Genomic DNA, 12,764 nt, shown 5'->3' with positions numbered 1-12,764 from the left:
ACGGACTCGCTGGGTCGGGCGATTTCCACCACGGTGGCGCTCCGCCGCCACACCTGGATGCGGTCCACGTCATTTTCCGGGGATGTCCAGAACACCCTCATGGACATGCCCTTTGATGGCACTCGCCTGTTTGGTGAGAAGGCGGACAGTGCGCTGAACCGCTTTAAGGACTCCCGGGCTACGGCCAAGTCCTTGGGCCTCTCGGCTCCGCGGGCGCACACCTCCGCTTTTCGCCCCTTTCGTGGCCAAGGAAGGGGCGCCTCTTCACGTCCGCAAAGCCACCAGCCGCAGAACCAACCTGCGCGCGGTCGCGGACGTGGCTTCCGCCGTGGCGGAAATGGAGGCCGACGTGGTCAGCCCACTTCCACCCCGGCAGCATCTGCCTCAAAGCCCTCCTAGTCCGAGCTTTCAGGCCCATACCACGCCAGTGGGCGGCAGAGTTCGCCATCACCTGCTCCACTGGCGGTCCATAACATCGGACAGGTGGGTGCTGCAAATCGTCCGAAGGGGCTACTCCCTCCCCTTCGAGACGACCCCTCCGGCCATGCCACCGCAGCACCACCGTATCTCGGGGGATCATTTTAATCTTCTCCGCGAGGAAGTTTCGGCTCTCTTGGCCAAGGGGGCCGTCGAGCGCGTTCCGAGTCCAGAAGTAGGTCGTGGTTGTTATTCCCACTACTTTCTGGTTCCCAAGAAGGGCAAGGGGGGCCTACGCCCTATCTTGGACCTCCGGAACGTCAATGCCTTCCTCCGAAAGGAAAGGTTCAAGATGCTAACGTTGGCTCAGGTTTTAGCTGCCCTAGACCCTGGAGACTGGATGGTAGCGTTGGACTTGCAGGACGCATATTTCCATATCCCCGTCCTGCCGGCCCACCGGCGTTACCTGCGGTTCACGGTGGGCCAAGAGCACTTTCAGTTTACCGTGCTCCCCTTCGGCCTCACCAGTGCCCCTCGGGTGTTCACGAAAGTGATGGCGGTGGTCGCAGCTCATCTGCGCAGATCAGGGGTTCCAGTCTTCCCCTATCTCGACGACTGGTTGTTGAAGGCGGGCTCGCCCCAGGCTGTCGTCTCCCACCTCCAGACTACGGCGGATCTCCTGCATTTGCTGGGGTTTTCCATCAACATGCCGAAGTCACACCTGAGTCCCTCTCAGAAGCTCCTCTTCATCGGAGCGTTTCTCGATTCGGCGCAGTTCCGGGTCCATCCACCGGAACAGCGGGTCCGGGATATACAGGTCCTGATTCCCATCTTTCGGCCTCTATCCCGGGTTTCGGTCAGGCTAGTGTTGCGGCTTCTGGGGCTGATGGCCTCCTGCATCCTACTAGTGCATCACGCCAGGCGGCGCATGCGGGCTCTGCAGTGGGACCTGAAGTTTCAGTGGGCCCAGCATCACGGCAACCTGTCCGACCATGTCTTGATCTCGGAGGGCACTGCACAGCAGTTGCAGTGGTGGCTCACGGACCGCGAGTGGGTCAAGGGCAAGAGCCTCTCCCTTCCCCAACCGGAGCATGTCGTAGTGACGGATGCGTCCCTCCTGGGATGGGGTGGCCATATGGGAGAGGCGGAGATCAGAGGCCTCTGGTCTCCGGCGGAGTCTCGTCTCCACATCAACCTGTTGGAGTTGAGAGCGATCCGGCTTGCACTGAAAGCCTTCCTTCCCTCTGTCAGGGGAAGTGTCGTGCAGGTGTTCACGGACAACACCACCGCCATGTGGTATTGCAACAAACAGGGCGGGGTGGGGTCGTGGACCCTTTGTCAGGAGGCTCTGCGCCTCTGGACATGGCTGGAACACCAGGGCGTCACCCTAGTGGTTCAACATCTGGCGGGCTCTCTGAACGCCAGAGCAGGCGAACTCAGCCGCCGGTGCATGATGGATCACGAATGGCGTCTGAACTCCGAAGTGGCGCAAGGTCTCTTTCAGCAGTGGGGAGAGCCTTGGTTAGATCTATTCGCCACCGAAGAGAACGCGCAATGTCAGCAGTTCTGCGCGTTGGAATTTCCAAGGCGGCACTCGCTCGGCGACGCTTTTCGTCACGAGTGGAGTTGCGGTCTGTTGTACGCCTTTCCGCCTATACCACTTCTGCCCAGAGTGCTGAAGAAGATCAGGCACGACCGGGCCCAAGTCATCTTGGTGGCTCCGGATTGGGCACGAAGATACTGGTATCCCGAGCTACTCAGTATGTTGACCGATCCCCCGATACGTCTGCCCCTTCGGGAGGATCTTCTGTCGCAGCAGCAGGGGACGGTCCTCCACCCGAACCTGTCCAGCCTCCACCTCCATGCGTGGAGATTGAGCGGCGGCAGTTGATGCCATTTGACTTGCCTCCTGAAGTCTGTGATATCATTCTGGCAGCCAGGCGTCCCTCCACAAAGTCGGTATACGCCTGCCGGTGGAACAAATTTGTGGCATGGTGCACAGCAAAGGCTATGGATCCCCTTTCCGCCCCTCTTTCTGAGGTTCTCCTCTTCCTTCTTTCTCTGGCCCGGCAGGGCTCTGCCCTGGGCACCCTGAAAGGTTATCTTGCTGCCATCTCCGCCTTCTTGCGGCTTCCTGATCAGCCTTCTCTTTTCAAGTCCCCTGTGGTTACACGCTTTCTCAAAGGCATTACACACACGTTCCCTCCTGTCCCTTTTGTAATGCCTCAGTGGGACTTGAATCTGGTATTGACATTCCTGATGTGCGCTCCCTTCGAGCCTCTTCACAATTGTCCTCTTCGTCTTCTGACTCTTAAGACTGCTTTTCTGGTAGCCATCACCTCGGCTAGACGGGTGAGTGAGCTCCAGGCTTTATCTTCAAAGCCTCCTTTTCTATCTGTTCATCCGGACAAGGTTGTCCTTCGGCCTCGTCCCTCCTTTCTTCCTAAAGTGGTGACTCCATTTCACCTTGGGCAGTCTGTCACCTTGCCCACCTTCTTTCCGCCTCCGCATCCTTCCAAAGAGGAAGAGAGGCTCCACCGTCTGGACCCAAAACGTGCGCTCTCCTTTTATCTGGACCGCACAAAACAGTTCCGGGTGGACGACCAGCTTTTTGTTGGGTACGTGGGCGCTAAGAAGGGGAAAGCTGTGCACAAACGGACCATCTCTCGGTGGGTCGTTATGTGTATAAAAATTTGCTATTCCTTGGCTAAAAAGGACCCTCCTGCTGGGCTGCGCGCCCATTCTACTCGGGCCACGGCGGCTACCACTGCTTTGGGACGGGGTGTCCCTTTGCAGGACATCTGTCAGGCGGCAACGTGGGCTTCGCTACACACGTTTGCCAGGCATTATTGCCTTGACAGCCAAGTCCGGAGGGATGGCTTCTTTGGCCGTTCTGTCCTCCAGGACTTTCTGGTGTGATCTTGGTTCGCAGACCCACCACCGGGGATGGTATTGCTTGGGTATCTATTCTAAGGTGAGGAATCTAACTAACGTGTTTCTTTCAGATGAACAAGTTACTTACCTTCGGTAACGATGTATCTGTAAGAAACATTAGTTAGTTAGATTCCTCACCGACCCACCCATCCTCCCCGTTCTGCGAACTGACATCTAGGGTTAAGGTTATCCTTTCAGGCCCCTAGATTTTATTTTTGGCACCAGTGTCGGTCTTTGCATTGCTCTGCGTTCCTGGCGCGGAAAGCTATGTACAAGAACTGACGTCCGCGCGCGAGTGCTGCTTCTAAGTACTCCGACGTCATTCCGGCGACTGACGCGGAGCCGCAGACGACGCCTAGCGACGCGCAAGGGGTATTGCTGACGAAAAATCTTCCGGATCCAGTCTGACGCCTGGGGATATTCTAAGGTGAGGAATCTAACTAACTAATGTTTCTTACAGATACATCGTTACCGAAGGTAAGTAACTTGTTCTCCTGCGCGAGTGTTCATGCAGTTGATAGGCATGATGGCCTCCTGCATTTTCATAGTCCCACACGCGAGACTACATATGCGCCCGCTTCAGGAGTGCTTAGCACGTCAATGGAATCAGGCTCAAGGACAACTAAAAGACCTAGTGTTGGTGAGCGGTCGGGCATACAACTCTCTGCATGGTGGAATCCACAAAACCTTTGCAAGGGCCGACCGTTTCAAGAACCTGTTCCACAAATAATACTGACAGCGGACGCGTCTCTCCAGGGATGGGGAGCTCATGTACTCAATTACATAGTGCAGGGACTATGGACAATACAGCAAAAGAAGATGCACATCAACCTTCTAGAACTGATGGCAATCTTCCTGGCAATGAAAGCATTCAAAGTACACTTGTGCAACAAAGTCGTGTTGATCCGGACGGACAACATGACTGCCATGTACTATATACAGAAGCAGGGAGGAACACACTCTCCACAGTTGTCATCTGGCTCAGAGCATGTGGAAGTGGGCCATTCAGAGGAACATATTCCTCATGGCGGAACACCTCCCCGGCAAGGACAACCAGATGGCGGATCTGCTCAGCAGACACAGCCACCAGATGCACGAGTAGGAGCTACACCCGTCAGTACTCCAACCGTACTTCCAACAGTGGGGTCATCCAGAGATAGACGTATTCGCCACAAGCGAAAACGCAAAATGCCAAAGCTTTGCCGCCAGGTTCCCACATCCGCGGTCGCAGGGCAATGCGATATGGATGAGCTGGTCCGGCAGATTTGCGTACGCTTTTCCCCCAGCACCATTGATACCGCTGGTGGCACGCAAACTCAGACAACACCCCCTGACACTCGTCCTAGTTGCTCCAACATGGGCACGCCAACCATGGTACACCACCTTTCTCGAACTTTCCGTGGTGCCGCATCAAAGGCTGCGGATCAAACCCGCGCATTTGACGCAGAACCATGGAGAGATTCAGCACCCAGATCCGCAACAGCTGAACCTGGCAATCTGGCTCCTGAAGTCCTAGAGTTTGGCTACCTAAACCTGCCACCTGACTGTATGGACATCATTAAGGAAGCTAGAAGACCCACTACCAGAGCTTGCTATGCAGCCAAATGGAAAAGGTTCGTCATTTATTGCAATAATAATGACATTAACCCACTAGACGCATCCATCCAAAACATAATTTGTTACCTCTTACACCTATACCGATGCAATCTGGCGTACACCTCTATACGTGTCCATTTGACCGCAATATCAGCCTATCTCCAGAACAGGCAGCACCTCTCCTTATTCAGAGTGCCTGCCATCAAAGCATTCTTGGAAGGACTCAAACGAGTAATTCCTCCAAGCCACCCACCAGCTCCAATGTGGAACCTCAACTTGGTCCTCACACGCCTGATGGGTCCACCCTTTGAACCTCTACACTCATGCGAGATTCAATTCCTCACCTGGAAAGTAGCTTTCCTGATAGCAATCACTTCTTTGAGAAGAGTTAGTGAACTCCAGGCACAAACCGTTCAAGAGCCGTTCATACAGGTTCACGCCAACAGGGCCGTACTACGTACCAACCCCAAATTCATGCCCAAGGTGATATCGCAGTTCCACATGAATCAAACCATTGAACTGCCTGTTTTCTTTCAAAACCCACAAACTGTCGCAGAAAGAGCACTCCATACACTAGATGTAAAGAGAGCCCTCATGTACTATATAGACAGGACTAAAGTCTTTAGGAAAACAAAACAACTTTTCGTTGCCTTTTCCCCACAACACAAAGGCAACGCCATCTCCAAAGCAGGTATAGCCAGATGGATCGTTAAATGTATTCAAATTTGCTATCAAAAGGCTAAACGCACATTAACGATTCCCCCACGAGCCCACTCAACACGTAAGTTAGGGGCCTCCATGGCTTTCCTGGGAAACATTCCTTTGCATGATATATGTAGAGCAGCCACCTGGTCCACTACACATACCTTTACCAAACACTATTGTGTAGATGTGCAATCAAAACAGCAGGCAGCTGTAGGACAGGCTGTTCTCAAAACTCTTTTTCAGACCGCTGCAGCTGGCACTGGTAGCCGCCGCTAATGGGAGGTACTGCTATGTATTCTATGCACAGATATGAATTCAGCAGCCCACATGCCTCGAACTGAATATGCTACTTACCAGTATGCATCTATTCTTGGCATGTAGGGCTGCTGACATTCAGATCGCCCACCCTCCTCCCCGGCGCCTGTAGCAGCTGCAGCTCTCAGAATTACTGTATAGCATGGTCATCACTTTCTGTATCTACTCCATCACTGCCACAATGGCGAAAAACTATCTTAAGGATGGAGAGGATGCCCATGCGCACTGTAGTCCAGGGGAGGAGTCACCTATCTCGTGATACTTCGAAGACTCTTCCAGGACAACAATGTGCAATCAACCGGACCCAACACTAGGCGGCGATCTATGCACAGATATGAATGTCAGCAGCCCTACATGCCAAGAACAGATGCATACTGGTAAGTAGCATATTCAATACAGAGCCAGCTTGAATGCTGCTTGCTCCAAGAATTCCCAAATCATGAAGGGCACCCAGATTCAGCGATCCCTTTGAAACCATATTTGGTGTGAATGTGTTATGTAAATGATCTTGTATAAGGAAGTGGTTCTGTCGGGAATGTCACAATTTCTTTGTTCAATGTAAATATATCCAGAACATTCACTTTTTAGTAGTAAACATTATAAACTTATTGAAAGGAAAAGATTCAATATCACATTTAAAGAACCAAATTGGGATACGCGGAAAAAAGTGCTGTTCATGCAGATTCCCTGATCCTACTACATAGTCGCACTTGGGTCGTGTATTCATGCATTGAGAAATGGACAGTACAACATAACTTTTGGCCTTTGTTACCTATTTGTATAGTATATGTACAGCACTTTTTTCCACTTATCACCACGAGTCACATTTCCTTCACTTCAATTACTTTATCGGTTTGTATTGTTGTTTTATTGACAGCCATATTCATTAATTTGTGTGTATAATACTCATACCATACAATTCTCATTCTTTGATCAAAATATTTTGTCCTTGTGGTGTGTTCCGCATATCCCAATTTGGTTCTTTAAATGTGATATTGAACCTTTTTTCCTTTCAATAAGTTTGTTTACTACTAAAAAGATAATGTTCTGGATATATTTACATTGAACAAAGAAATTGTGTTTTTTTTAATGTATCCTGTCATGTAGCCATTATTTTACAGAACTTAGTCCATTACAAGGTCTTTGAGGTTGTAAGATCAATTGACCACTGCTCAGACATTCTGAGATGTTTATATTTCTTGTTGATTGTTTAGATCTGTTTACCTAATTCAGTATGGTACAAATCAAGACGACTTTGGTGCGTCACTCATGCGTGGTGAATAAACAAAATTCCTTCTTTCAGTTGAGAATCCGTACCGGGTGGACATTGCTGTGATTAGGAGCCGAGCCAAGCTTCTTCAGAAGTACTTCAGCGACGAACAGAAAGAGTTACAAGCCCTGTACGCCTTACAAGCCCTAGTCAGCAAACTTGATCAGCCACCAAGTAAGGACGTTAAGCTATTGACCAGTGTGATTAAATTGCATTTAGTTTCATCACTTTCATCAAATGATTGTCTCCTATAGGACTATACAACCAGTTGTCTTTGCTTACAGTTGCTATGCTTCCTTTTCCAGACTGGCTTTGTGGACCTCTTCACATTTTTTCCTTCACCTGTTTCCTGGGGGTGGGTAATTGGAGAATATATATAAGATTTTTTGATAGACCTATGAGAAGATTCTTGTTAATTTGTATTTTGAATACATATGATACGTTTTCTATTCCCCGGCTCCTTTAGTTCTTTGCCTTTTGAATTTGTGGTTAGAAGTCCTCAAATCTAAAAGAGCCTTGCTGTTTATTACCTCAAGGTTATTTAATTACTTTAAGATTTCCTTTTCCATGGTTTTTCACCATTGTCTTCAGTTTACGTTTGGCGCAGGTAGATTTCCATTTGTTGTCTAGCATTGTAACTTTTATAAAATAAGATCAAAAATGTTGTGTATTGGGGCATTAGCTCTAGAAGCGATTGCTTTAATGCTTTCTTTTTGCAGGGTGTCTTGGTGATTTCAGTTTGGACTGATCCACAAGACATCTCAATATCGGCTTTACATTCCTGCATGAGAGGCCAAATAAATGACCATTTTGTACTGACGTTTTTTACATTGGCCTTGCAGGAGAAGGCATTGAACAATTGGGTGTTAAATTCTTTCATCTGTGAATTAAGATTTTTTTTAATATGCTCATTCAGAAATGTGCTCATTTATAGGTTCTCATAACAATGAGTGTTTTGTATCACAGATAAAGCAGGCAGTGTTTCACCTGCCTCGCCAGTCCTTGCACTCAGTAACACCATGCTTTTCTTTCTGTAGATCTTCTACGAATGTTCTTTGATGCTTTGTATGATGAGGACGTCATTAAGGAGGAAGCCTTCTACAAATGGGAGTCTAGCAAGGACCCAGCTGAGCAACAGGGCAAAGGCGTAGCACTCAAGTCCGTCACTGCTTTTTTCACGTGGTTGCGAGAAGCAGAAGATGAGTCGGACAATAACTGAAACTGGCTTGGTCATGTGGCGGAGTCACCAAACTTTGACTTTTTTTTCACTTGACTGATTTGCATTACGAAGAATGGAATAAAACTTCACCTAACCCCCACGGGAGATTGAAGAGAGAGAGGGGATACACAATCCTGCGTTTATGGAGGTGTGGAGTAGACTTGAACTCATTGGAATGGTGTTGGATTGTCAACGCCCCCCTCCATTTTCAACACTTCATTTTGTTTTCGTTCTTTTTTTTTTTTTTTTTTTTTTTGGGTTCTGTTTTGAAAGCCTGTATTGGTTTGTGGCTAAATAAACGGAGTACTTGAGGAGTGCGGGACTGTAAAGACTCAATTCAGGCCCACTCACCTATGGCAACTCGGATTAATTTCTGAAGCGCTCTGCACACCATAGAAATGCTTGGCGCTGTGAAAGGAAAAAAAAAACACAAAACACAAAAAAAACGCCGTTATTGGGGGTAAGGCGTGGAACTTTGCACCTTCCCTGTTGCTGAAATATAGATATATATAAATATATATATATATATATATAAAATTATTACAAAATTGTTTGGTTTGGGGTTTGGACCCCATTAATTATTTTTTTCCTGAAGGGGTTTGTATAGCTGAAGAGGAGGTTCAAACCTTGTTATGGATTATTATAAAACTTTTTTTTTAAATCAAAACTTAATAAAATGTTGAATCGGAGCAGAACTTTCAGCGGCCGTACGGAGTTCCTGCTATATTGGTGGGATTTCTTTTAACAGTTCTGTAAATAAATGAAAGGGCGGGGGGTATATATTTTTTTCTTCTCCAGATTTTGCTAATATTATGCGCCATGTTTTACTGCAATTTGCGTTAAGAGACACAATCATATAGCTGCCTCTACATGTCTTCTGCAAGGGAGCGCCGAAGTGGTTTCTTTGCCCCCAACATGTTTATGGAGATGCTTGTAATTATTAAATCCAAACAACCAAGGATCTACTGCTGTTCTAGTGAAATCTGTAAATACTTTTTTGCTTTCTTTATTAAGTATTTAATTGAAGATTCAAAACTAAAAGCATCTTTTCACCTAAACTGGAAATAAAAGAACATTGCAAAACAATGTGACGCTGCTGTGCAGAATTCAGATGTTGGCAGGGTGACTATTGGGAATTGGACTTTCTCTCATGTTAAAGGGGGTGGTGGGTGATTATGAAGAAAAACTACAGTCGTTGAATGAATGGGGAAAGTAGGAAAACTACATTACAGCATCTGTGCATCGTTATAATACTATTAGAATGTTAGCTGTGAGTTCATATCATTGCACATCCTTAAAACGTGTGGCAAGTAACATACAACATTGCATTTAGTCTAAATGGATATCATTTTAAATGAAAGTGGTGCTCAAACTATTCCAAAACACCCTGGTACTTGAAGTGTTAGTTATGGGTTCAACCAAGGTTGAGACCCCACTACAGTTTGAAGCTAACATGGGTTTAGAGCACACACAACTTAGTGTAAATTTGTTAAGAATGTCAGTAAAAAAAAAAAGTCTCCATAAGGTTTGGTTGAGTTCAGTAATAATATGTTCGAGGCATATGAGCTGCAGATTATACACTATGTATAGATCGCCATCTGGTGTTGGGCCCGGATGCTTGCACTTGTTTTTGTCCTGGAAAGTCTTTGGAAGTCACGAGATAGGGGACTCCTCCATAGGATGCTAGTGCGTATGGGCATCGGCTCCATCCTGAGAGAGTTTTTTTCCGCCATCGGGCTCTGATGTGTTTCTCGCGCTCCAGTTCGGAACCGATTCCATTTCAACGTGCAATCCTTCACCCTTTTTACGGTATTGTCTCGATCGCGAGCCCTACTCGTCGTGCATCTCCAAGTCAAAGTCCTCGATTCCGGTCGTCGACGAAGGCCTTCGGGCCTACCTGGGCTTTAGCATCTGGCTCATGGAAAGGACGCCATTCAAAAAGTGTCCTCGATGTGGGTCAAAGTTTCCCCACACCGATCTGCATGAGGTGTGTAATCTCTGCTTGTCTCCAGAGCACGAGACCAGAGGCTGTCCAGCTTGTGCCTCTTTCCACTCCAAGAAGACCATTTGGGATCGGCGAGCTCGGAGGACCATGGCGAGCTCATCGACAGCAATCCCCGACTACATCTTCCAAGAGGGCGTCGATGTACCGGAGCGGATTGAAGAAGGCCTTGTCAGCGCTTTCGAAGCCGATGACTCGGATGTTGAAGAAATCACTCCGGCGCAGACGGTCGTAAGTAAAGATGTCGACCCGACCCCCTCCATAAAAAAAAAGGCTTCGGTCACACCTTCGCTTTCTGGCCCAGGTGCACACAGACACACTGCTTCCCACAACCCGCCCTTGGGCACCAAGCCTTCAGGCGACTCGGGCTCGAGCCAGCCGACGTCCGGTGCCGAAACTCAATCTTCGGCACCGAAAAAGAAACCACCCTCCTCCGTGTCGACTGCTGCTTCCACCTCAAAGCCCTCAACACCGAAAACAATAAGCACCGGCTCGCCGGCACCGAAAAAACTCTCTAAGCCGACCAAGAAGCCACTCCCCAAGAGTTCGGACACTCTTCAGAGCCGAAAAAAGCATCGGGACCCAAAAAACATTCAGAGACTGTAAAACACTGGTCCAAACCCAAGGACGCTCCGGAGTCGATGCCTCAAAAGTCCTCGGAACCGAAACACTCGGCGCCGAAAACCCAAGATTCATCAGAAGAGCTTTTTCGACCAGATCCTGCACATAAAACTCTGGTTAAAGACCCTAAAACTGGTCATTTGACACTAAGCTCCAGGAGAAGACTACTGGACAAGCCTACACCTGCTCCACCACCTAAAAAGAGGGACATTGCTACATCCCTTCTTAGAGTCCCTTCTCCACCTCCTCCTCCTCCTCCACCACCTCCCCCCCCCCCCCACACACACCACCTCTCTCCTACACCATCTCCTACACCAGTAGATGATGATGATGACACCTCTGACACAGGGGGTGGTTGCGGACGATGTACCACTAGGGGATCCCAGCCCACTTGGTTCCCCTGACCCTTGGGATGACTATAATACACCTGATGTCCCAAATCTCCCGCAAGACATCTACCCCTCTAGGCCTTCCCCACCAGAGGACACCATGGGCTTTAATCTGCTCGTACAACGAGCTGCCCAGTACCACGGGGTCGACCTACACACAGGCCCGTCGAGGAGGATTTGTTGGACACTTTTGACACCACACAAAGGTCAGCATCTACTTTACCCATGCTCAAAGGGGTTATTAAGCATGCTCCTGATATATTCAAAGATCCTGTTAGGGCTCGAGTCATCAACCTTCGTATAGAGAAGAAATACAAAGTTGCCCCTACAGACCCTGCTTACATTAAGGGCCCTGTTCCATTAGACTCCATGGTGGTATCCAATGCCAGGAAGAGAGCTAACTCTCAAACATCAGGTGATGCACCCCACCCGATGAAGAGTCTAAACTCTTGGACGCCTCCGGCAAGAGGACAGCCTCACAAGCGGCTAACATATGGCGCATCACCAAAACTCCGGCCCTGCTAGCCAGTTATGATGGGGCACATTATGACTAGTTAGAGTCCCTATTGCAACACCTCCCGGACAAATATAAAAACAAAGCCAACGACCTCATACAGGAGGGTAAACTAATCACCAATACCTCCATTCGTTGCGCTCTTGATGTGGCAGATACCGCCTCCAGAGCTGTAAATACCAGTGTGCTTTTGTGTAGGCACGCTTGGCTACGCATTTCAGGCTTTAAGCCTGAGGTACAAAGTTCGATCCTGAACCAGCCGTTCGACCAGCAGCACCTCTTTGGCCCTGATGTAGACTCCTCCCTGGAGAAAATGAAAAAGGACACGGACACAGCCAAGTCAATGGGAGCCTTGCAATCGCAAGCTCCCAGACGTTCTTTTCATCGCTTCTCCTACAGAGGCAACTCCAGAGGATACTCATCAGACAACCCTTCCACCTCTTACAAGGCTTCCACCCATTCAACCGTCACCAGAGGTTACCAGAGAGGAGGGTACAGAGGCAACAATAACAAAGGCAGAAGCAAGACTAACAACACCCGCTCTGCCTCCACCCCCACCCAATGACTTCCGTCCGCTTCCCCCGTACCATTCCACTCCTGTCGGGGGAAGGCTACAACAGTTCCTTCCTTCCTGTCTGGAACAACATAACCACAGACAGGTGGGTGCAACAGATAGTTCAATCAGGTTACTGTCTCGAACTCCTCTACCCCCCCAAACATACCACCCAAACAGCGTCCAATGTCACACAAACATCTATCTCTGCTAAGGCAGGAGGTAATCA

At 48.7% G+C, this 12,764-nt stretch overlaps 1 protein-coding gene across 13 annotated transcripts in view; it reads left to right on the top strand.

The window, feature by feature from the left end:
• The window catches only part of LOC146786091 (eukaryotic translation initiation factor 4 gamma 1-like), a 1,219,153-nt gene extending 1,210,441 nt beyond the window's left edge, over window positions 1–8,712 (top strand). For all 13 annotated transcript variants that reach the window (XM_085635575.1, XM_085635572.1, XM_085635570.1 and 10 more), the window contains 2 exons: window positions 7,271–7,411; window positions 8,275–8,712. In XM_085635575.1, the coding sequence (XP_085491701.1) occupies window positions 7,271–7,411; window positions 8,275–8,456 (323 nt within the window). In that variant the 3' untranslated portion in view covers window positions 8,457–8,712. The remainder of the gene's footprint in view (window positions 1–7,270; window positions 7,412–8,274) is intronic.
• The last annotated feature ends 4,052 nt before the right edge of the window (window positions 8,713–12,764 follow it).

This window comes from Triturus cristatus, chromosome 11 (genome assembly GCF_964204655.1).
Source record: "Triturus cristatus chromosome 11, aTriCri1.1, whole genome shotgun sequence".
In the NCBI taxonomy this organism is placed as follows: Eukaryota; Metazoa; Chordata; class Amphibia; order Caudata; family Salamandridae; genus Triturus; species Triturus cristatus.
The sequence above is the reverse complement of the archived record's forward strand: the minus strand, read 5'-3'. Positions and strand labels throughout refer to the sequence as shown.